At 48.8% G+C, this 25,156-nt stretch overlaps 1 protein-coding gene across 1 annotated transcript; it reads left to right on the plus strand.

Annotated features, from left to right (window-relative positions):
• Positions 1-1,827: 1,827 nt before the first annotated feature.
• LOC119403499 (zinc finger protein OZF-like) lies at positions 1,828-24,848 on the plus strand. The gene is made up of 4 exons (XM_049418614.1): positions 1,828-1,905; positions 4,722-4,847; positions 5,710-5,838; positions 23,672-24,848. The coding sequence occupies exons 2-4, from the start codon at positions 4,732-4,734 to the stop codon at positions 24,822-24,824; spliced, it is 1,398 nt and encodes a 465-aa protein (XP_049274571.1). The 5' UTR covers positions 1,828-1,905; positions 4,722-4,731; the 3' UTR covers positions 24,825-24,848.
• The last annotated feature ends 308 nt before the right edge of the window (positions 24,849-25,156 follow it).

Genomic DNA, 25,156 nt, shown 5'->3' on the forward strand with positions numbered 1-25,156 from the left:
ATGTACCATCCATCTTAAGTGAATTTGCCAAAATTACTACTGCTACAGTTTTGCGTCTATCTTGTAGCTCTCGCGTTCATATGTCTTGATTGTGCAAATTTTAGCTTATCTTCTCACATCGCATTTCTATTTCTATTTTCTGTCTCGTCATCTTTACGCGATATTGTTACTCTGTAAAAAATTTGTACTTTCAGTAATCCTTCAGGCTTACAAGATGCTGTTATAACTTTTTTGATCTTGCAATTGCAGTACCTTTTTGTATTATGAAGTTCTTTATGCTGTACTAAACGTTTAAATGAAAACTTTACTGCGACTCTGTATGCTATTTCCATTACTTGATGCAATCCTAACTGCAACTGTTACAGTATTACTCGTGTACGTTTAAGTATAATCCTACACGCCCGTTTGTGCTGTAAACGTCGTGTGCTGCCAATGTCTTCAGGGACTTCAGGAAATGAATGTCTTGAATGTCTTCAGGGTCTTCAGGGACCAAGTCAAGCTGTCTAGGGCAGCTTTTAGCCATGAAGACTATCCAGAATTTTCTGGTCAAATAAACTTTGACCGAGCATCCACCTTCGGACTTAACATCGATGACGTCGAGACCTCAAGTTAATAGCGTTTGGTAACGCATTACACGCGAGTACAAAGCTTAATTGCAGTGGTAAAACAAGCGCTCTATGACGAGCTCGCGTGTGATCGCGAACGGCGTAAACGACGGCCGGCGTCCGCCATGCTAGGCCTACCATCGGAGTCGTGAGTCAGGCCCGTAGCCAGGATTTTTTTTAGGGGGGGGGGGGGCACTTGCTGAAAACCTTGACTATTTGAGAAAAGCACTTATTTTTATTATTTACTTTTAGTAAAAACACGTACTGCACCAAAATTTCGGCGGGGGGGGGGGGGCCCTATGGCCCCCCTCCTCCTGGCTACGGGCCTGTCGTGAGTGCATAGCTCGGCATACTCACTCCTGCGTACACTCACTCACACTCATTCAACTCTCCAGTTTCCGGATGTCATCATGTGAATGCACGCTGATGTGTGCGCATATTGGGGGCTTTTGTACATGGACAAGCATACGTGTGCAGTGCGCAATACGCGCGCATCGGTGTAGTTCTAATCGCATGGAACTGCCGATCATTACCACGCAAGCGAAATAGTATAATATAATAATAAATGTTGGGGTTTTGCATCCCCAAACCACGACCTGCTTATCACGGACGCCGTAGTGGAGGCCTCCGGAAATTTCGATCACACGGTGGTCTCTAACGTGCACATAAATCTAAGTACACAAAACCGAAATAGCGCAGCGTATACCGTACGGTAGTACTGTAGCTCTCTAATGCTTGTTTTGAATTTTAGCGGGGTCGTACGAGATTTATGCTTCGAAAACATTATTCAACCATTTATACAGCGATTACGCCGCAACTGGACATTCATAACCGAGTCATACATTGTACAGGGAATGCGCCATCAAAAGCCTGCCACCGTGTTCCCCACTGCCACCGTAGGTAATACGTGAGGGCGCAGCCAGAAACATTTTACGGGAGGCGTTCGTTCAACAATATGGATTTTATGTGTGCTCGTGCGTGCGTTCGTATGTGTGTGTGTATACAGACACATGCCAAATTGAAAACAATTTCAGGACAGGAGGAACAACCCTACCCCCCCCCCCACACACACACACACACGACTACCAGCGTTAGCGAGGCGACGGCATTTCCGCCGTCACCCCCATTTAAGAAGAATGGAACCGCCCGAGAGCGATGCGCGACTACGTGTCTGCGTCGCTTGACGAGCCTTCGCGCCGACCCATCCGCACACGCCAACAGCGGCCGGATTCAGTTCAACCTCTGGGTCAACATCACGCAACTGCGGGGCTCTCGTGCAAGCCTTTCTGAGGCAAGGCAGGTATGTACTTACGTCGGCATCTACATTTTCCGTTGCATGCTATCGCAGTAGTAGCCCGGATGAGTAATCTTAAATATGTCGCTGAAAGGCGAAATGCGCGGCACTTTTCCGTTGCCATAGAACTGTTCCGGATCCGTTGGTTATCGCAGCCGGCTCGTTATATCCCACTGATCTTCGTGCAGATCGAGTACGGTATTTGCTTCTTGAGACATTGGTTATTATCTGTGAATTGAGGGCGACTGTTGTCGAAGAGGGTTAGCCGAGAGCCTTGTTAGGCACAATGCAAGTGACAAACACTTCCTAGGACGCATGCGTCGAATTCGAAAACCGCCATAGCTAATTCTGGAAAAAAAAGGACGCGCCCACTATGGCAACGGGGTGGCCAGCTAGGAGCACTGGTCGCCAGAGTTTCGGCTCTTCGCCTTGGCTGGAGTGTACAATTTCTACGTTCACGCAAGCGATTTGATGCATTGCGTAGACGCTTTTATAAACCTGTTTGAAACGTTCGTCGTAGCACGTAGAAGGGGGATGGCATTGTGTTGGCGAGGTCCCCCCTCGGTTATCTGACGATGTACGCAAAACCATCCCCCACCCTTTTATATTCTATTCTCTCCGTGCTTTTAGAATTGTTTCCTTTCCTCCTATTTCCGTGCGTTTATTACGCTGTAAGCGCCTGGCGCGTTATTGTAGCCTTTTTAAACGAAGATCATTATAACTATTTCTGTTGCTGCGTCGTACGTGAAAACATCGAAGCCCCTTTCTTAAAGTAAGATGGCCGAATGCAAATCTTTCTTCCTTGCAAAGTGAATCAATGCCAACGTCCACGCAACGAATCCCAAGAAATGTTGGGCGACCCGATGCGATCCATATGCGATGTGACTGCTTCTTTAGGATTGTATTTTCTAAACGTTGAAGTCGAATGCAGATACATTTCGTTAAATTGTATAGCATTTATTTTTAGATCGCGTACACGCACAAACTCACACTTTCACGCACAATACTTTGGCACAGTATTGCCTTGAGATTACTGTGGTAAAGGCCAGGGGTGCTGCCATCATAACGTGCCACAGCCTGCTTGCAAACGTGAGATCGATGCAAGAACGGTGTTGCGTCATGGGTCTCTGCCGCGTCACTTTCGAGTAGCGATCTAGCATGATCTGGCTGCGGGCAAGATCTCGCTCGCTCTTACGTTCGCGTACGGCAGCCTCTTCTGCAGTGCGCTGCACCCGCGCTCTAGCCATAGTGACGTCCGTGAAAGCATTGCGTGACGCGCGTAATGCAACGCACATATATACACAGTTCGTCTGGGTAGGATGGCCTTGGAGTTCCCATTGTTCTCATCGGTACAACTGCGAATGTGAACTGCAGTGTTCCATGATACGTATGGCGTGCGCCATTAATTGTTCTATTCTGCGAACAGATAATGTCATTATGTAAGCTGGCTTTCCTGCAGAGCTTGGCTTTAAAAGCCCCGCCCCGGCGAGCGTAGAGAAATGTGGCCCTCGAAGCGTGCGACGGCAACATGCGTATTTGTGTGCGCCGTTTTGTAATAGTTGATTCTCTCTCGATTGTTGGATTATCGGCAATCAGCCTGTTCTGATATGGCAGTATGATCTTTTTATCGAGTCGACCAGCCAATTGACGTTGCCACATTTCATTGTTGCCTGGATACGAACGCATGACCGTCGTCGGTGCCTGTAGCAACTGAAGTGTTCCGCTGCTAGGGACGAAGGGAGGAAATATATAGGGGTCACCCTTGCAACGCACTTTCAACTCTTGGACCTAGCCCTAGCACAACGCCTAGTAAGGGTACATAAACACTACAAGTGCGTGCCGCAGCTTACAACGTGTTAGTGAAAGCGCATATGCCCATCAGTCGAGTGCTTCTGTGCCTGCCTAAGTATTTGTTGTTGCCTGCTGCAGTCGTTTGTTTTCTAATGTTCCTAGCATGAATGCAGGAGTGTGGAGCAGCAGACCTGAGAGGAATTCCATGCAGCACGTCACTGAATTTTTTGACGTGGGGTGAATTATTGGACAGCCTAACGTGGGAAGATTCTGCTCGATTTTTGCTCACGTGCCTCATTTTCGTTTATCACAGACAAGATAAAAACGGGCCAAGACATCTATTTGCTAGAATGTTTTTCTTTAGCTTACACGGATACCGAAGTTAACAAAATAAAAAAAAAACATCGAAATTCCTTTGGGACGATGGGACTGTTCCGATAAACAGTTTATATCACATATTTTTGAGGCGTTCGCTGTGTTTCTGGTGGATTCTGTCCGCGCGGCGGCTGCGCGCCAGCACGCGCGGAGCTACGCATCGAGGGCCGTAACGTCAAGCGTCCCCGCAGCGGAAACAGATCTCGCGATTTCCTGTCCTGGTACTTCCCTTTCTCCAGTTCTCCTTTACATCCCACTCTCCACTTTCCACAAAGGCACTGATGGCTGCCCCAACCAAGAGCACTGTTCGCTGCGGGTGCCGTTCGTACTGGTTCTAGAACCGTAATGAGAGCGGAGCGGGTTGAGAGACGCGCGCGACGGCTGACATGGTTGGCGCTCCCATTTCTGCAAAAGTTAAATGTCACCTTCTCTAGTTCAGGGCGCGGCCGATAGACGCGAGTTTGTGAAAAACGGGTCAAATTAATTATTTTCGTCCAGTTGACGCCTGAAAACAAGGTTTTGTTTACCAATTTTAGCACCCTAGCTTTCAATTGGGCTGAAAATCTCGGTAGCATAAGTTCTGTTCTGCATCCCTTCAAATCATCCACTACTGATGTCGTACTGTGATGGGTTATCAATTTACTATTTTATTTCAGGCATCCAGCCATGGGCAAAGCCAAAAGACGGACGTCTCAACAGGCCTCGAGCCCTGTCCAAGAATCTCCAAGGAAAATGTGCGTGACTAGGAGGCAAGCTTCCGCGCCATCGACAGCAGGCAAAAGGTTAGTATATATCTGTGCCCTTCACACGTCTGTAAAATGTTATAAAAATTTCCTAGTGCTCGTTTTTCAGTCCAGGTTATTTTTCATATATAAGCATTGCGGCTTTCTATCGCGCATTTTTGTTCGTGTTTTGGTAAACTTCGTATTAGCATGAACAGTCGCAGTTTAATAATGTACAACGTAATGCACATTGCAGAAGTTGCGAGGTCAATATATGGTCTCCTTTTTTTACGAGTGTAATAACTGAATAAGCTAATCTACACATACAGTCGCTGATGTGTTTTGAGCCGTACCCGATCCGTAAACCGTGGCCGAACCAGAATTTTAGCCGGGACTGAAGCCGAACCAATATTCTCGAAATGGGCCTAAACGCAGGCTCATCCTGAACCAAAAAAGATAACAGTTAGCAGTTCAGCTCAGAAATGGTTCAAGAATACAGGGCGAGAACGGGGTCACTACAACATATAGCACGATTCTTCGTCGGCTTCTCACGCTAGCAGATCATCACGGCTAACGAGTGCAGCAGTCCACGTGAATGGCAATGCACTGTAGGTATGGGCTCTGAGCTATGTGGATAGGAACACCTAGACGCATACACTTCTAAACTAAGCCATAGCACTAGCTTTGCTCAGCCGAAACATTGCTGGAAGAAGCTTCGCATAATCTCCACATTCCGAATATGGATGTCACTACTATCTAGGTCACCTTGTTATCGACTCCACTATTCAAAATGTGTCAAAGGAAGCAAAGTTTTGCGATAATCGTATTTTCTTTACTACGCGTGCTATTTTACTAATGTTGAGTTATCATACATGATTTCTGTACTATTTAACTACATAAATTCTGTACCATTTAACTACAGGAATCCAGTTGTCACCAGAGCCAAAAGACAGCCGTGCCAACCAGCTCCATCCAGCTCGGTCCAAGGTTCTCCTGGAAGAAACGGCGTGAATAGGAGGCAAGGCTCCGCCGCCATGAAAGCAGACAAAAGGTTGGCAATCTGCGTGCACCACACGTTACGGCAATGTTGTAAGAAATTTAGTCTGGGCGTCATTCAACCCAGATTTTGTTTTCTTTCTAGATATCGCTGTTTTTTTCGGGATATTTTTCAGCCTTCTACGTTCTGGCTTACCAGAAGTCGTAAAAAATAAGAAAATGCGATGTTTTCTCGCTGCTTTTAGACTTGATTTTGCTGTAGCTGCAGGCATGTTAAGATGCTTAGACATATTTTGGGATAAATTAAGAAAGTTAGATTGATTAGCTTTTTATTTAGGGCAGTTAGGCAATTATCTCAAACGGGAAAGTTGAAGTTGTTCATGTGAAGAACCAATCGAGGCTTTAAGATATACAAAATCCAGCCTCTAGTAATTGTGGCGTAAGGAATTTCAACCTAATTCAATGGCGAAAAAGAAATAATATCTTGGCTTCTACGTCCCAAAACCACGATATAATTATGAGAGACGCCGTAGTGGAGGGCTCCAGAAATTTCGACCATCTGGTGTTCTTTACCGTGCCCCTAAACCTAAGTACACGGGCCTCTACCATTTCGCCTCCATCGAAATGCGACCGCCGCGGCCGGGATCGAACCCGCGACCTTGGGGTCAGCAGGCGAGCACCGTAACCGCTGCACCACCGCGGCGGACGAAATGGCGAAAAAGAAGCCGAAGCACCGATGAGCGCAAAAAAGCAGGCGACCGGAATGACGTCAATGTTCAAGACAACGATTACAGAGGTGTGGGACGCTCACATTCTGGACATCTTAGAAGAATGCGGCCGTCGCACTCTTCCGCGTTTCGGATTCGCTGCCGAATTTGGGTGAATTTCATTACTTGGCAATTATTACCAGAGGCCGCATTCTCGAAATTTCAAAGCTGGAACGGGTTCTTTGCATGAATGACTTCAATTCTCCCTTTTGACATAACCGCCTAACTCCACTAATAATTAAGTTAACTAACATAACTTTCTTAATTACTGTCCAAAATTATGTCTTTAGCCATCTTTAGCTGACTGCGGCTACAGAAGTAATTGAGAAGGCATCAAACATATGTCGCATTTCCCTGACATTTGAGAAATTTGGACACATTTCTTGAAACATCCGGTATGTATGTCCTACGTATTATACCCACAGATAATGAAGTCAAGGAAAGTATACAATAAGCGACACCAGTTGAACAGTTTTAAGGTGGGGTGAGGCCTTGAAAGTGAGTTTCAAAATCTCTCTGTACAGCAGTGGTAATAAAAGCTACGGCTATAAATTTTCAAGGTATCTTAAAGGTACACTAAGGTTAAATTGGAGTTCAAAAAAGTCACAGTTTCGCCGCAAGGCCGAAGCAATGATTGCGATAGCAAGAAACTAATGCTATATGAAGTGAGGCTCGCCAACGGATACTCTCAGTTTGAACAGCACTCCTGTTGCAAAGGCGGCCGAAGCAGCGAAGGAAACCAGCGTGCTTCAAGTGTCGAGCTGTGACACTTGATAGTTCGCGCTCATCTTCTGTTTGTTCGTTTAGCGGCGTCCCGGAGGTCGAGTGACTTTCGTACGCTCCGTAACATGAGCGCGGACATCACGGTGAAAGCGTGAAACATCCCTCTTCCCCTCAGCGCAAGAAAACCGCGCGAGCAGACAGCGGAAGGGTAAGGTTCTCCCTGCGCAAGTATAAGAAGAAGCGAGCGAGCTTGCCGACGACTTTTAAATGTGCCTGTCGCGCTCCTAACGCCATCTCGCTGGTAATGAAGAAACGCTTATAAGCGCACCCGTCTCTGAGTCCGTCCAGCGGTAAAGGGTGTGTATATAACGCTCGCCGTTACCTACGTGGATTTTCTGCGTTTCGTGGCGTAGTAGCTAGCGCCACTCGCTGCGGAGGAAGAGGTCCCTGGTTCGATTCCGCGCTTCGGAAGCATTTTTCTGAATTACTTTTCTTTGGGGCTTTTATATATATATATATACATACTTATCCATATACGGTGCATGACGGCGGCGACGGCGACGGCAAAATCCAGCCGAGACTGTCCATATAATTGCTATCGCATTAATTAGTTTACAATTGTGTTTAGTGTTTTTTACTTTTCCAGTTTTCGACATCTGTATTTTTGCTAAGATCTGCTATTTGCCGAGCATTGCAATTTTGCGCAAAGGTAGCTACTAACGCCTTACAGGAGTCGAACTAAACGTATGAGCGTTGAACAAAAACTAGATTTGTTATGCTTTTTTACGTTTGTCGATGCATGAAAATTGCCACTTATGAATGGTATTTTTTTCATACCAAAGAAATACAAATCCACCTGGGCTACTGATTCCAGTTCCATTCATGTAAATGCCACTATTTAACACACGTGAGAATTTTCATTTACTTATATCTTTTAGTTCCCGCGAAGAAGATACACAAACTCCAAAAATGTAGTTTTGAGAAAACGTCACAATTTCGCCATAAGGGCGAAGCAGTGAATGCGATAGCAACAAATTGGAATGTTACACGAACAACGGCAAGCAGCTCGTTACTTGCAGAGCACCGCTCAAGCGCAAAGGACTCACGAAAAGAACACACAAAGGACGGCCGCGAACTAACAACGGTGACAGGTCGACACTTGCAGCGCGCTGCTGAAACACAAGAAAGGACACTTGAAAAAAAACGCACATGTATACACAGGACGAGCGCGAACTAACTGTCACAGTTTGAGTAGCGCGCTACAACCGAATGCTCTTAGATTATTTTTTAACTGCAGCACGTGTAGTGACCCCTCCGCCTCTCCTGCCGCGCGGAGACGTGTCTCAAGGGCAGTTTTCAAACTGAAGCAAAACCTTGGAGCGCTGCTTTAAAACCTGCCCTTCGGGCGATAACGTGGGTGATACTGCACACGCTGAAGCACCTCCGAGCTCTGCCTACCGCGAGCGTTAAACGGTGTATATAAATATCTCGCTGTTAATTTTCCGTACAACTGGTGGCGCATGGCCCAGTTGTTTAAGGCGGCGCGCTGCGGACGGAGGGGTCGCAGGTTCGAGTCCCGGTGGTGCGCTTCGGAAATATTTTCTTATTTTATTTTTTGTGTCTTTTATTTATATATACATACATATACATATCCGGGACGTGACGGCGACGGCGAAAACCCGCCGAGAGTGTCCATATAATCGATGTCGCAGTAAACGCAGAAGTTACGTAGTGGTACACGCGCATTTCCTGTCAATGTGCCAAAGAAAAAAGGAACAAAAATTATTTTTGAAACCCTGAGTGCCGAAGTGCGATATATTTTCTGACAGATGAAGAAATTTACTCTCCGATGATAGCAAAACCCCAAAATTGAATTTTTTGACCAAACGAAGTCTCGCCCCTCCTTAAGTGCACGTAGTAATTGTGACGTATATGCGAAGAAAGTAAAGCGGACGAAAAGACAACGTGCCGCTGGCAGGTCCGGTCCCTGCCAAGGCACGTGGTCTTTTCGTCCACTTTCTTCACACCTGTATCACATTACTCCGATGCACTTAAAACAGTTGAATTAACGTCTTCTATGCCTTCCTTGGTTTCATTATCTCTGGGTTTTCAATAAGGTTTTATCAAGAAGGAAACAAGCACCGAAAATTCCCTTCTTTGTTTCATTCATAGCGAGGGTCTCGTTCCGGCAGACTTGATGCCTTCAGGTAGCATGCAAGGGCTTATTCGTCAGCTCTTCGTTCGTTGAAAGATCGCGTGCTACGTGAAGCCAGCTCGCAAAAAAAAAGTGTTCCACACTAGCCGTCATAACTGACAGCGGCGCTGACTAACACTCCCAGGTTTCCATGCACATAAATACCGGTTAAGTAAGTGGGACGACGACCACCGCCGAGTCTGAATTAGTAGAGCATCGAGCGCGTTACTCGCAGGTTACTGGTTCGGTCCCTGTGGGCGTCAAGTTGTTTTCTCGACCACTTTTCTTCCTTCACATTTATATCGTAATTACTACGATACACTTAAATCAGTTCAGTTAGCATCCTCTATACCTTACTTCGCTTCATTATCTGCGGATTTTCATTAAAGGGGCCCTGCAACACTTTTCCAAGTATTCATGGAATGGCTTCACTAAAAGAGCTTAATTCCTCACGAATGGACAACCGCAAACATTTTTTAGGATCCGTCCAGTACGAACGGAGATTTGTCGCACTCTGCGATTCCTTTCTCTCTTCTCTCGTCCTGACGACAGCGCTGGCAGATAAGCAGAAAATAAGAACAACGCAAACGACAAGGGCTGACGAAGAAAACACCACACAGCGCTGACTTTCAACAATTTGCGCTGTTCTTATTTTGAATCATGTCCTACAAACTCGGCCAAGTTTCCACGCTTCAAGATAAGCAGTTTCGGGTAGCACGGGTCTGGAAGGTACGTGACGCGCGCCTCGTGACCTTGAGCACATGTGACCTTGAGCACATTTCCTTTTTTTTTCTTCGAACGCGCGGCGTACTTTCAGTGAAATCGCGCGCGTGCGCGGGCAATGACGGCCTTCCGCGGCGGCCGCAGTGACTACCCAGCGCGCCACGTTGAAATCAGCCAATGGCGTGGAACTTGTGTCAGTGACCCAGTGATTTTGAGCCAATACTATCATTTGTCGAGCAAAGAGGAAGAAATTTTTTGGCTGATTTTGAGAATTTATTGTGAATCCCAGGGCCGTGTGCTGCGCTATAATGTTTCGCTTGCGTGTTCTCGGGAGCCTCGACTACAGATCGGCAGCGTTTTCTTACCGTGCTGAAAAAGTGTTGCAGGGGCCCTTTATGGTTTATTCAAGAAGGAAACCAGCACTTAAAATTTCCCTTCTTTCGTTCATTCATAGCGAGGGTCTCGTTCCGACAGTCTCCGCGTCGGCCGACACGACGAGCTTCGAGATGCACGGCTTCCTCCTAGGGGGTACGCAGTCAGGCTATGCACTATCGAGCGGAGGTCGCGCGCGATGTCTCTGTCAGTGGGCGTGAGTTAGCCAGCGCGCATGCGCGGCTTGGCTAGGTGGTGCGGTATGTGGTCGCTAGACGACGCGATGCTTGCTTCCTCTTTCTATCTTTTTAAATGCGAATGCATTTCTTAGTCGGGCTATGTCAGGCGTCGGTCGGTGTCCGCGCGCCTCTCCGCTCTCACTCCCTCTCCCATAGCAACAGCTGCGGGCGCGCGCGCTTATCCTCGCCCCTAGCAACCGGAGCAGGTGGTGCGGGCGGAGTAGCGGAGAGTGAGTGGAGAGGAGGAGCGCGCTCTGGCGTGTGAGGGCGCTCGCATCGAGGGCGCTCGGCGGAGCTCCCGCGTGTGTGGAGAGAGTGTAGGAGGGGGTAGGTGCAGTGCTTCGCCGCTCCTTCTCTCGCCGTTCGCCCTCTCCTCCCTGCGCCACCGCCTCAATGCAGTGCGTTTGAAACGCGTTTGTAGCGTTTGTGCAGCCTTGGAATAGCCTGAAAACAGCGCGTTCTAAGCGCGTTTGTGCTGCATTGAAGGCGGTGGCAACATCCCTGAGGTGATTACGAACGCACGTAGGAAGCGTTCGTTGAAAGAGGCGTCCAAAAGGGAGACACTTGAGCGCGTCGATGTGTCCAGCTTTACGCCATTAAAATTACTACGCCGTGTACTCTCGGCACAAGAAATGCATTGGCATTTCCTCACGATTCCCTTCGGGGAGGTGGGGGAATTTTTTCTCTCTTTACTTCTTTCTCTCTCTTTCGTTGATTTTCTCTTTCTGCATTTCGCTCTCATTCTTTCAGTGGCACGCTTTACTATCTCCCCTCCTCCTGACTATCGCATCTCTCCTCATCATGCTCACTTCCCTTTCTCACCCCCTTGCTACACTAAGCTCTACAAGGCTATGCTATGCTCTACTGGCGTGCCTGGGGAGAAAGACGAAGACGACATTCCGAACGATCGCGTTTTTCATGTTCGCCTCAAAGGGTTTATCGGCCTTGAGCCGAAGTGCTGCTCTGGATTCCGCCAACGGCAATGACTACCGTGTTGTATTCCCACCGGTAAGCTGGTTGTGGATTCCGTTTTGCTACATGCGGACTTAGCTGGTCGCCCTTACGAGGTTCAGGACTTCAGAGATGCTCTTCGGGACATTATCGACTTGTAGGCAATAAGCTCTCTTGGCGAATTTCAAATGTCACTTGTATGGATGGTCACGTGCAAGTCAACGCTGATGAAAACAGTTAGTAACCCGGGGTGAATTTTTGTCAAAAGGCGTTGATGCCTCGTAACTGACACGGAGCCCACATAAGTAAAGATGAAGCTTCTGTGGGTTTCAGAGCGCTTGGAAGACGCCTATATTCGTGAAGCACTGCAAGTTTTCGGGAAGGTAAAGGCAATATCAACAGAAAGCTAGAAAGTTCCGGACATGGAGCAAATGCGGACGCTTAATCGTCACGTTGTTTTGTTCCTTGCTGACGGAGTCCGCATAGGCGATGTGCCTCACAATCTTGCTGTCTATGGAGTGCAAAGCTTCGTTCTGATTCCTGTCCGCCCATCACTTTGCCTTCCGTGCAATAAGTTTGGACACATCCGTCGAAACTGTAGGACTCCTCGCTGTGATGACTGTGGAGGCTTCGGTCACTCAGCCGAGGATTGCGTCGTGACATACCCTAACAAACTATGACAGCGCACGCAACAACCAGATCATAGCCTACGAGAGCATTTCATGAACGCCACAGAAGTTCTGGATGTAACAGGAGACGCTCCGTCCACTACAGATTCTGCTGGCTTCAAAAACGATGCAGAAGCTGCAAGGAAATCGGCCACTGATGCAACAGTTGAATCTTCTGCATGCAAGGAACGGAGTGACTCTTCCAAGCAGCTGACCCAAAATGGCTCCGAACAGTCTCCAGCACAAGAGAAAGTCCCTACGAAGGATGCAGGGGCGTAGCCAGAAATTTTTTTCGGGAGGGGTTCACCCATACTTTATGTATGTTCGTGCGTGCGTTGGTATGTGTGCGTGCCTATATACGCAAGAAAGACTGAAAAATTTCGGGGGGGGGGGGTTGAACCCCCAACCCCCCCCTTGGCTACGCCCCTGGAAGAATGGCGCTGAAGATGCTTCACCTGCTTGTACTGCAGTTCCACAGCAACTTTTGGAGCGTTAGCTGCATTTGCCAAGCGGGAGACGATTTCGCGTGGAGGGTCATCAGCCGTGCTGGACATGCGTGAGGATCAGTGATGTCACACAGCTCCGTCACCGGAGCTGGCATCTCACGCGCTTTCCGACACCGCCGCGCCTGGCTCGCCGCTGCTGGTCTGCGCGTTTGGGAGGAGTGGCGTCGTAGGCGCGGCAGACACGCTGGCGCCGGCGCGCGCGCGGACTCCGCCACCGCCGCGCGCGGCTCGCCGCTGCTGGTCTGCGCCGCATTCGAGAGGAGTGACGTCATAGCCATAGACACAGTGGCGCCGGCGCGCGCGCAGCTATTCCCCTCCGCTGTGCAGTCGCCGTCTGACACTGCGCTGGGGCCGCTTGATAGTGCCTCTGACTGACGTTGCAGGTGGGTAACGCCATGGAGGAGGAGAGCGCAAATGCTCCTCGACGGCGCAGAAGAGCCGAGAAGCTTATCTCATCGGATCCCGAAGTAGTTGCCTGGCAATTAACGGTTCAGCGTACGAATAATGCACAGAAGAAGGCTAATAATCGTAAACAATCTGGAAAGCTAAGAATAATCAGCTGAACCTTTGCTAACACTACGTATATCCTGGCATAGCCGAGCTAAGCAACTGCAAGCTGTTTCATGACGGTGTGGTATTATAAGATAATATTATTATCTGGCGTATTACGTCCCAAAATTACGATATGACTGTGAGCAACGTCGTAGTGGAGGGCTCTGAAAGTTTCGACCACCTGGGGTTCTTTAACATCCACCTAAATCTAAGTACACGTTCCTCCAAACATTATCGCCTCCATCAAAAATGCAGCCGCTGCGGCCGCGATTCGATCCCGCGGCCTTCGGGTCAGCACTCGGTATTAGAAGATGACATGCAGGCTTCTGTGGATGCAGCAATGCCTAAGCACCGGGTGGCGTAGAGCTCAAATTCAAGCAAGGAAATTGACAGCTTCTGTCAGTAGGAAGACAGGCCTTCGCCGAACGTCTACGCACAAAGGAAAGTGTCGGCGATCTCGATTTAGAAGTCCTGGTAGGTGTTCAAGGGAAGCCTCACCGTCAAGCTCCAGGACTGACCAAACGGGACAATAAGCACAATAGAAGTTAGCCACCATGGCGCTGTTTGAGCTACTTCTCTTTGTAACCTTGAACGTACGCGGCCTTAGGTCATCGCAGAAAAAGGCGCAGCTCCGTAAACTTTTCAAACGAAAGTGTCTCGACTGTCGCCAACCAGAAGACAAAGATCGAGAGCGACGAAGAGACTGAGAGAGCCCTGCGGTCTTTTCTGTCTGAGTATAACGTGTGTGTTTCACATACAATAGGTTTATCTGCGGGTTGTTGGCTGTTTCTGAGAAAACGTCTACCCTGTTCGGCAATAAGCACTAGTGTTGATAATGAGGGCCGATAAATCTGCTGTGATTTTGTGTTGCAAGGAGCGCTCTGGCGTGTTATCAACCTATATGCGTTTATAAAGGCGTTAAAACGACTTGAATTATTCCAAAATGTGTCTCATTTAATTGACTCCGATCGACGCACTGTGCTAATGGGTGACTTATACTGTGTGTGCGACCCTAATGATCGTAAGAACCCCAATGGCGGAAGAGGGAGGAGTCGCGAGCTTTTATCCAGTATTGTAGATAACGCAGGGCTAATTGACATTGGTGAATTAACTAAATATACAAGAGTTCAGGGATCTTCTTATGCTCGGCTTGTTCGGATTTATGTGCCATTATCAATCCTGTCCCCTCAAATGTCCTGTGACACGGAATTACTGTCGTTATCAGATCATTGTATTGTTATTGCGCAAATCGGTGCAAATCATCGTAACCAATCCCGACCGCAACGGGCCCTTTGCAAGATAAACTCAGAGCTTCTATGCGATCAGGAATTCATGAATCGTGTTCAGACGGCACTGATGCATTTTTTCTGAATAGGTTTGCATATATTCGCTGCTTGGGACCTTTTGAACAAGAAGTTCGTGTTATAGCTCGAGAGAATGGAGCTATTAGGTCTTATTATAAAAACAATCAAGAAAAGGCACTCCAAAAGCCTTTGCAACCTTTATGAGATGGAATGGGAAATGCGGCATTCTACAGTAATGAAATTGAAAGCATTAAATGTCAACTTGAAAGATTTGATGCTGCCCGCTACAGAGGGGCGCGTATTCGATCTGGAAACAGGTGGACCTTGAATGCTGAGCAATCGACGAGTCACGCTTTACTTGATGAACAACGCCATGTAATTTCTAAAGTAATCCCAGACCTATACTCGAACGGTGCTCTTATAAGATATACAAGACACATTACTTTGACGTTTGAAAAGTACAATGGAAGTTTATTTAGAGCTCTCTCTGATGACCGTGATGTTGACCCTAAAGCTAGTTTTGTTTCTCTTTTGAGCCCCTTGAAGGACGATGATTGTGAAGGCATTTGTAGTCCCATTACAATCCAATGCAGGAAATTGAGCAGGCAATCGACAACTTACCTTTATCTAAAACACACGGCCGTGATGGCATTTCTGCTGAATTTTACAAAGCTTTAAAACAAATGCTCTCTCTGTTAAGCTGTTTATTGGACGGCACTCGGCGAGAATGCGCTATGGCGATAGTCAAGGCAAAAACACGGGCTCCGAGCGCGAGTGGCGTTTAGAAGAGGACAACCCACTAGGAGCTGCTGGAGAGCGCAACCGTTAAACAGTGCCAATTGCTTCGCCACAATTGCCCCGGTACGAAAAGGGAGCCGTCCGGCGACCTAACAGCTCGTCACTATGAGTGGGTAATAGTAGGCCTTGAGGCGTTCCACGTTGACTATGTCGCGCCCGCGACGGCGTATGGCCGAAGCTGGTTCCATGGGTTCGATCGGATAGTTCAGCGGGGATGTGCGCTCGGCGACCCGGTAGGGGCATTCATATTTCGGCAGTAGTTTTGAAGAGGGGCCAGTTGCATTGGTAGGGACCGAGAGCCATACGAGCGCTCCGGAGAGGAACGTGGACTCAGAAGTGGTGGTGCCACCGCGAAAGCTCTTCTGCAGCTCTTGTTCCTGCGTCCTAAATGTCTTGGCAAGCTCGCGACACTCTTCAGCGAGCCTAGCTGTGCCAGAAATAGGCGCACAATCAGACGGATCCGGCTTGTAGGGTAGTATCGTGTCAATGGTGTGCGACAGGTGCCTTCCGTACAATAGGAAGAAGGGTGAAAACCAGTAGTGCTCTGAGGGGCGGTATTATAGGCGTAGGTGACGAAGGGCAGAATGGCATCCCAATTTGTGTGATCGGCGGCGACGTACATTGAGAGCATGTCGCCGAGCGTGCGGTTAAAGCGTTCGGTTAGGACATTCGGCTGCGGTTGGTAGCATGTGACTCTTTGAGAATGGCTTCGACGGCTTCCGACAAGAAGACACGGCCTCGATCGCTGAGAAGCTCCTGGGGTGGACCGTGACGCAGCATGAATCGGTGTAGCAGGAAGGAGGCAACATCGCGCGCTGTAGCCGCTGGGAGCGCAGCGGTTTCGGCGTATCGCGTTAGATGGTCAACGGCGACGATGGCCCAACGATTACCAGCCAACGTCAGAGGAAGTGGTCCATACAAATCGATGCCCACGCGGCCAAACGGACGGTTAGGGCAAGGTAATGGTTGTAGGCCGACTGGTGACACGCGCGGTGAAGATTTTCGGCGTTCGCAATCGAGGCAGGAGCGGACGAACTTCTGCACGTAGCGGTACATCCCTCGCCAGAAGTGTCGTTGTCCAATTGCGTGGTAAGTTTTTGATACCCCAGAGTGCGCACATTGCGGATAAGAGTGGAAGGACTCGGATATTTCAGCACGCAGACTTCGGGCTATCACAAGTAGCCGCTGGCGGCCGTCGGCGTTGTAATTGCGTCCGTACAGTAGGTCATCACAAATGGCGAAATGGTGGGCTTGACGACGCAAAGCGCGAGTGGTTGGTGTTGCCGACGGATCAGTGAGCAAGTGTATCAGCGGGGTGATCTATTTATCCTTGCGCTCCTCGGTAGCGATGGTGTGAACGTCGATGGAAGAAACAGTAATGTGAGATATTGAGCGGGAGGCATTGTCGCCAGGCAAGGGGGAGCGCGAGAGGGCGTCGGCGTCAGCATGCTGGCGTCCGTTCCGGTACAGCACGCGGATGTCGTAGTCTAGCAGGCGGAGTGCGCAGCGCGCGAGACGGCCCAAGGGATCCTTCAATGACGACAGCCAGCATAGTGCATGACGATCGGTGACGACATCAAATGGGCGACCATACATCTCCAATATTGCTCGATATTTTTCAAACAAGCTGTAACATGTAGACACTGCCGTGGTCTTTTTGCAGAAGCTACGCTGTTTTAATACGAAAATGCCCTTAAAAGGAAAAACTTCGCTTTGTCAAAGGTTGCAGGTCAATATCGATGTCAAACGTCGACTACATATTTTTGCGAAAGTATTATCGAATAGGTTGCACTTTGTGATGTGGATTCTCATTGGGTCTCATCAGACATGTGGAATTTGGGGCCGCTCTATACAAAACAATATGCACGGTGCTCGTACAGTTCTTCAGTACTCTTATGCTTATCAAAAAAAAACATGGCTGATCCCTCTGTCATAGGAATCGGTATAACACGAAAGCGAAACGTGTCTTCACAGACGTAGTTGAGCGTTTGCTGTGAATTTTTTGGCCCCAAGCGCGAAGGAGTGAGTGCTACAGCATCAAATTGTAATGTTACGCGAAGAACGGCAAGCCGCTCGAAACTTGCAATGCGCTGCTCAAGCAGAAAGGACGCGCGAAACGAACATACACAGGATGAGCGCGAACTGCCACAGTTGTAACTTATTTCTGTGTGAGCAGCGCGCTCCTTTCGCAAAAGCGGCCGCTGCAGTGAGCTAGGTGACCTTTGTGCTCTCAACGGAAACTTGCAGGCAGAGCGCAAGACGTACAAACCACCGAGATCACGAGATAAGCGCCCGCACGAGCGACCACGCCCTGTCGAGGCGCGCGCTAATCCGCGTGGGGAACGACTTTTAAAGCGCGCTCTTCGAGCCCTTCACGCCATCTCACTAGTGATAACGAAAACACGCTGTACCGCCGATCTCCGAGTACCACCACCGGCAAATGGTGTACATAAATAGCTCGCCGTTAGCATAGCAGAGAACATGCCGTCCGTGGCGGAGTAGTTTCGCGCTGCGCGCTGGCGATCGAGAGGTCGTAAGTTCGACTCCCGGTGACGGAACTTTTTCTTGTAGTTTTTTCTTTGCCATATGTTAGCCTTTATATTTTACAACGTCATATCCGTGACGGAAATGCGTCAGTGGAACCGTGGTGGACCCCGGCATAAAACACTTTCGTGTTAAAACTTCTTGTAATGCTACAGGTAGACCTTGCAAAAGCCTTTGATCGTCATTCGTTTCTTTTTTTCTCTTCTGGAACATGCCAATGTTGGCACTATTGTGCTTAAAGGCGTTAGACTTTGTTATAATAAATGTTCGATTCGTCTGATTATTAACGGTCAACTCTCGAAACCTGTTTTTATTTGCTATTCGGTAAAACAGGGATGCCCAATGTCACCACTTTCTGTTTGCCCTTTATCTAGAGGCGTTGTGCTTGAGCATAATACAGTCCAGGTGTATTCACGGCTTCAATATATTAAGCAATGAAGTTAAAGTATTAGTTATGCAGACGATGTTGCATTCTTTTGCACAGATAAGCCAAGGGTAGAAAATGACGTATCCACATTACAGAAAATTGGCATTCCATCAGGAGCTCTTTTAAGTGTCTCTAAGAGTTTAGGCCTATGGTTTGGCTCGTGGGGTAGTACGCCGAATCAATTTGCAGGGACTGCTTGGACACGAATTCCACCAAAGTACCGCGGTATACGGCTAGATGCGGATAGATTCAGTGGGCATTACTGGAAGGAGCGTGTCCCTAAGCTTGAACGACAGGGACATCCCCATCGCCTTTCAACATTTGGTGGAGCTGAACCTTGCAATGCTTTTCCAGCAACGAAGCCTTACTGCGTATTGCAACTTATTCATTGTGAAAGATTTCATGTACAACGCTTTCATCGATATTTTCGCAACTTTCATATTGTCTTGGACTTTTGAGACCATGCGTTGTGACAACATATTCAAGCCTGTTAGAGAGGGTGGATTGGAATTAGTATATCTTTATCTATGGCAAACAGTTTCCTGATTCTTCTTTTTTCGTGTCACTTCCCATCCTGTAATCTGTTCATCCTTGCAAGTTACATTTCTTGATTGCTTACCCGACTTAGCTGTTTCTTCAAACTTCTCCGAACGTCCGTGTTTGTCGGTATTCGTGCGGGTAGTTTACTTTGCTGTTCGGTTTTTAAAGCTTGCTTTTCCGCAAAATACCTGTGCACAGTATCGCGCCTCCGTTGTACCCTTTACTGTACTCCTATCTTCCAGGCCCCAATGTGCTGAAACGAGTGGGCAAGGTGTATATCCCCCCTAATTCAAAAACATTCTTCTATAATCTCCATTCGGAAACATTGCCGTTATAAACATGGTTGAAAATAAAAGTTATTTTTGTCCCACCATTCTTTTGGCCCCCTCTGGCTGGGTATTGTTTTTGACCGCCGGGGTCACGAGTCGGCAGCGTGAACACGAGTGACGAAAAAAAAATCATCACAGAATCACTTCACCTAATCACGTCCTCATCACATCGCAGACCGCAAAAAGTTGTTACGTCATAACGACACGTCACATGATGACACCATCACATTACATCAGTCGATTTGCATTGCCTCCGTGATCAGTGGGTCGACCATCTAGGCAATGCAAAACCAGGTGATGTGTAGAAACCTTGCAATGCCTCTGATCCTGGAGGCAGCGCAAAACTACGTTACGTCCAGAAAGCATTCGGAGGGGAGGCGGGGAAAGAACAATACATCGACTGAAGAAATAGAAGATGATGGCCATCGCCTTCGAGTCATCATAGGCAAATGCATAAGGGACCCTGTGAGTCTTTTTAGTACAGTGACCGCATCATGTCGTATCAGGAGTCGACCGCTGAAAGTGATTTGCATTATTGCAAATGCATCTTATTACGAGTTTCGATGCGAAAGCATTGCATTTATCTACGTCAGTATGATTACACTAATTCTCTTCAGCTTACTTTCAAACGACCATGAACGAGTCAGCAAACGTTGATTTATAACCGTAATGGTTAAAATAAGCTGCAAAAAAGAACCACCCCTCCCACCTTACCAGTATTTCATATCACCGTCGTGCATCTGGTTTTGACGCGTGCTCTCAACCTTTTTCTTTCTTGTTTAAGTTTCAAGTACTTACGACGCACTTACACGGCAGCTGCTCAAAACATGGATTTAATCAAAGGTTGTTGCATGTAACAACCATTTAAGTTATTTGAATGACATCACACGTCGTTTGCCATGCGCTCAAAACTCCGAACAAAGGAATTGACCCGAACCAGCAGGCTTAGCAACCGAACACGCGCACCACGCGGTAATGGCATGTTGCGCTTTATCGCAGACAGGGAAGCCGAAGGCGTAACGCTGAAGTCAGTGATCGAAGACGGGCCGTAAGGTAATTTTGAGGCGCCTTTGAATGGCCAGAGAATAGTCGCGAAAAGAAATCGTCGCCATACTATCAGATGTACACATTGATGGCTAACAGACGACACCAGGAGAAATCGACACTGAACGCGCTTCTGGCAGTAACTCCGCTCGATTTCTCTGGGAATATTGCTTGATCATTCAGTCCAAATTACTTTACGAACTTGCTCACTAATGTTTCAATAGCTCGAGCCGGACAGACTGGCCGGCATCGTCGTGCAGCCTTCATGTAGCGAGCGCGCGCGCGAAGAGCGGCAGCCGAGTCCTCTCTGTGACGTCACACGCGAGAGGGCGCCACTCAAAGGCATCCAGGCGAATTATGATGTGTTAACTGCTGTGTTGCCCATATGCGGGGATTCAGCTCCGTGATGACTAGAGGGAATTTACTAATTGCATTTCGGATTTTGTCTTTTACGCCATCTCCGCTAAAGGAGACCATGAGGCGATGCGAAGCAGGGTTTCTGCATGTCGAGCCCGCGTTTCAGAGGGAGAGGGGGGAGGGATGTGGAGAGAGGGAAAGTGAGAGAGGGGAAGGGTTGAGGGGGTAGTGAGAGAGGGAATGTGAGAGAGAGGGGAGAAAGGAAGGGGAGAGGAGGAACGTGGGGGAATGTGAGAGGGGGATAGGGGAAGTAGAGAGGTAATGCGAGTTAGGGGAGGGGAGGGGAGAAGGGAAGGAGAGAGCAGGCACGTGGGAGAGGGGAAGGGGAGAAGGGAAAGTGGGAGATGAGGTGTGTGGAGAGGGTTCGCGCATGCGCAGTAAGGGTGGTCACACCACCACCACCACCACCGGTTTGAACTCCGCCATAAGATGCTTCCCATCTAAAAGAAAGAATGATAGATAGCAAAAAACAGAGAAAGAAAGAAGTGGACAGATAGAGAGACATAGCATGAAAGCGAGACTCCGCTCTTGCCTCAGGCTTGGCACCATCAGTGCGAAGCTGCCCGATTCTTTTAACACAAAAGTGTTTTATTCGGGGGTCCACCAAATACTTCCGCTATGGTGTTGAACATGGTGTTGGTGTGAATATGGTTATGGTGTGAATATGGTTGTGGTGGTGGATATCGTGTTGAAAAAATTGACGCCGACGGGTGAATGAAAAAACACAGAAAAAGATCCACCGCTGGGAATCGAACCCACGACCTTGCGGCCGGGACGGTAAGCGCCCGACTCTTAACTACTAAGCTACCTTGGCAGATGCTGGACATTTCACGAATGCGCCTTATATCTTTCACTCATTGTCTCTCGCACGGTGCTCTGTGGTGGTGTAGGTTTGGGGGGCACAGCGGGGCAGTGCCGCCTCCTGTGAGAGGTGAAAAGGAGTAATGAATCACGATTGACACTTTCTAGCGCTTACTCCGAGATTGCGCTTGATATCGGAGGTCATGGATAAAGCGTCTCGATACCAGCGAGGGACACTGGCCGCGCTGGCGTCGCCGATGCGCCCTAGACGCAGTTACGTTCTTTGCCTTTCGTTTCGTGTCAGTGTTCACCGGCACATAACTTCCACATGCACCAACGGGATTTCTCCGCCGCTGACTGCTTCGATTGCGAGAGCACCGACTAAAGAACTGCTGTAATACGCGTTGCTGAAAGGACATAATTCGACGGGCGAATGTCGTGCCTTGCTGGAGCGAGACAGGCCAGCGGGACGCACGCGTTTGCTGCTCAAGCTACGAACCACTACCTCCTCTGTTGCTGAAGCGCAATGGTACTGTATGCATGAGCACAGGCGTCGCTTACCCATTGCTAGAAAGAGCACACCGTGCCCTTTCTGTCCTCAATTGACGACGTTTTGAAGAAGTTCTTATCGGGTACCAGTGTTGATTATGAGCTTGTTGATGTCATCTTTCCGGGGCATTCACCATTTGCTGTGTCGAAATATATGTTCGCAACTTCAGCTACCACAACGATTTACCTAATCATCGCGTAAGTCGTCGCGATGGAGACATGCCACTAGGCGTCAACGTGGGTTCATCCACGTGAAAGGGTGCTATAGTTGACAAACACGAATATACATTGTAAGAGCTCTCATATATCACTGCACAATATGCGTTTTTCCTGCGAAGAGACGTCTAACTTTTCGTGTTACACCGATTATTATGACGGAGGGATCAGTCATTTTTTTTAGTGGCGTAGCTCCTCTTAGTCTAACCTTGTCACGTCTAATTTGTCCGGCATATCTCCCGGCAGCCGGCAGTAAACGGCAGTATCGGTCCGGTGCTGGTGATGGTGTGCGGCGTGCCCGCCCTTACTGCGCATGCGCATACCCTCTCCACACACCTCCTCTCCACTCCCCCTCACCATTCCCCATGTCCTCCACCCCTCTCCCCCTTCCCTCTCAGCTCACCCTCTCCCCTTCCCCTCTCCCCTCCTTCTTTGCACTCTTCCTCTGAAACGCGGGCTAGACATGCCGAAATTGTCTCCTGCGCAACGCCACGATGAGCTCGAGCGCATGCGCGTCCCCTCCCCTGCTCTCTCCTCTCCTACGCTGCCCCCCTCTCGCCCGCCTGTCCACCGCGTTCCCCGCTAGATGGAAGATACGACGCGCGTAGCGTCCCTCTTCGCGTTCCACGACGCGAGGTCGGTAGCATGCCCAACGAACGCCAACGGAACGCAATCGTGCAAGTGCTCCTGCTTCGCATCACCTCATGGTCCTCCTAAGGTCCCCCCCCCCTATCTTCGCGAGGCAGCGTAGCGGCAGCGTCTTGATTGAAAAAACCGACCGCTCGCGCTGCACAACCGTTCACTGACCACCTCGTATATATAGGCACTGGATTTTGACCTCCAAGGTACTGCGTGTGTGCGATTTCTCCTGTGCGTGATTAAACATTGAAAATTCACAGCGTACATGTAAAATTAAAGTGAGCTGCAAGTCGTCATAACTCTCATCGAACCTTTAGTATAAACGCGCCCGATCTCACGTCGGTGATGATGTACTGGGCAGAATTTACGGAAGATTCACGGTTTACCGATGAACCTCCGCAGCTTCGCCCACTCATCATAATTCACTCCGTGGATATGCTGTGATTGTTTCTCTTATTCTGCTGTTTGTGCATTTATTTGTAGTCTTCTATGCTCGATCCATTCAAGAGCTAAGAAGTAACCAGCGCCTTACTTCTGCGCCCACATCTTCACATCATATCGATAACTTTTTTATTTCATTCGCAGGTTCTCTGACAAGGTCAATATCTCGCAACCAGACACAGAGGGCAAGCTTACGGCTACGAGGTCCTTGCAGTGCGGCTTGTGCGAGAAAGTTTTCAAACGCAAGTCGCAGTTGCGAGCACACTTGTATGTTCACGTACGCGAAAAACGGCACGCATGTGGCGTGTGCGGCAAGACATTCTCGCAGAAGAAGAACCTGGTGATCCACAGTCGCTCGCACACGGGCGAGAGACCCTTCGAGTGTTCGTCCTGCCCGGCCACGTTCACCAGAAGCAGCATTTTGAAAAGCCACATGTTGACTCACACCGGCGAACGACCGCATGAGTGCAGCGACTGCGGACAGAGATTCGCCTTGAAGGCAACCCTCGCGTACCACGCGCTGACTCATTTGGGGAAGAAGACGGTCGCCTGCCACGTGTGCGGCCGAAAATTTTTCCGCAGCGACGCACTCCGGAGGCACGCCCGCACGCACACTGGCGAGAAGCCGTACACCTGCCACCTGTGCCCCGCTACGTTCGCGCTCTTGAATACGCTGAAAGGGCACGTTCTGACCCACACCGGTGAACGACCTCATAGGTGCGATGTATGCGGGAAGAGATTTGCCTTAAGGGGGAACCTTTCGCAGCACAAGGATATTCATTCAGGTCTAAAGAAGTTTAGCTGTCAATTCTGTAGCCGCAAATTCAGCTCTAAACAAGCGCTCTCAACGCACATCCGCACCCACACAGGCGAGAAGCCTTACCTCTGCCACCTGTGTCCCGCTGCATTCTCGCAGACGAGTACTCTGAAGGCGCACGTTCTGACCCACACCGGTGAACGACCTCATAGGTGCGATGTATGCGGCAGGAGATTCACAAAAAGATGCGCCCTCTCGCAGCACAAGAATATTCACTCAGGTCTAAAGAAGTTTATCTGTCAATTCTGTAGCCGCAAATTCTGCTCTAAACAGGTACTAACAGACCACACCCGTACGCATACAGGCGAGAAGCCGTATCTATGCCGCCTCTGTCCTGCTGCATTTGCGCAGACTAGTACGCTAAAACAGCATGTTCTAACCCACAGCGGTGAGCGAACCCATGGGTGCGATGTATGTGGCAAGAAATTTGCCCGAAGAGGGAGCCTTTCGCGTCATAAGCGCATCCACTCGGCCAAGTAGCTAAGCTTGGCTGGAATACATACTCTTTAGTGCGGAATACATACTCTTTAGCCAGGCAGCTGGCAGAGGCCGTGCATGTATGAATTAGATTCAGGAGTTGTGGCCACCATATCTCACGTTACATTATAGTACAAGTGTCGGCAAAGCCAAATAGGCACGTCCTTTGACATGAGTATCTGTCTTCAGCTGAGCGTGTATGTGAACTTTTTCCTGTAGGGGTGTGCCTCGGGGCTATCAGGACCATCGCAAGATGCGCTATGACAGTATGTGACACACATTAATACGTATTAACGCTAAAGGGCTAAATAGCTCTTGTTGCCTCTTTGGAAAGC

Source organism: Rhipicephalus sanguineus, chromosome 8, assembly GCF_013339695.2.
Source record: "Rhipicephalus sanguineus isolate Rsan-2018 chromosome 8, BIME_Rsan_1.4, whole genome shotgun sequence".
Lineage (NCBI taxonomy): Eukaryota > Metazoa > Arthropoda > Arachnida > Ixodida > Ixodidae > Rhipicephalus > Rhipicephalus sanguineus.

Coding starts and splice junctions, on each gene's coding strand:
- LOC119403499 (XM_049418614.1), top strand. CDS start 4,732: ATGGGCAAAGCCAAAAGACGGACGTCTCAACAGGCCTCGAGCCCTGTC. Junction 4,848..5,709: donor CCATCGACAGCAGGCAAAAG/GTTAGTATATAT, acceptor ATTTAACTACAG/GAATCCAGTTGTCACCAGAG. Junction 5,839..23,671: donor GCCATGAAAGCAGACAAAAG/GTTGGCAATCTG, acceptor TTTCATTCGCAG/GTTCTCTGACAAGGTCAATA.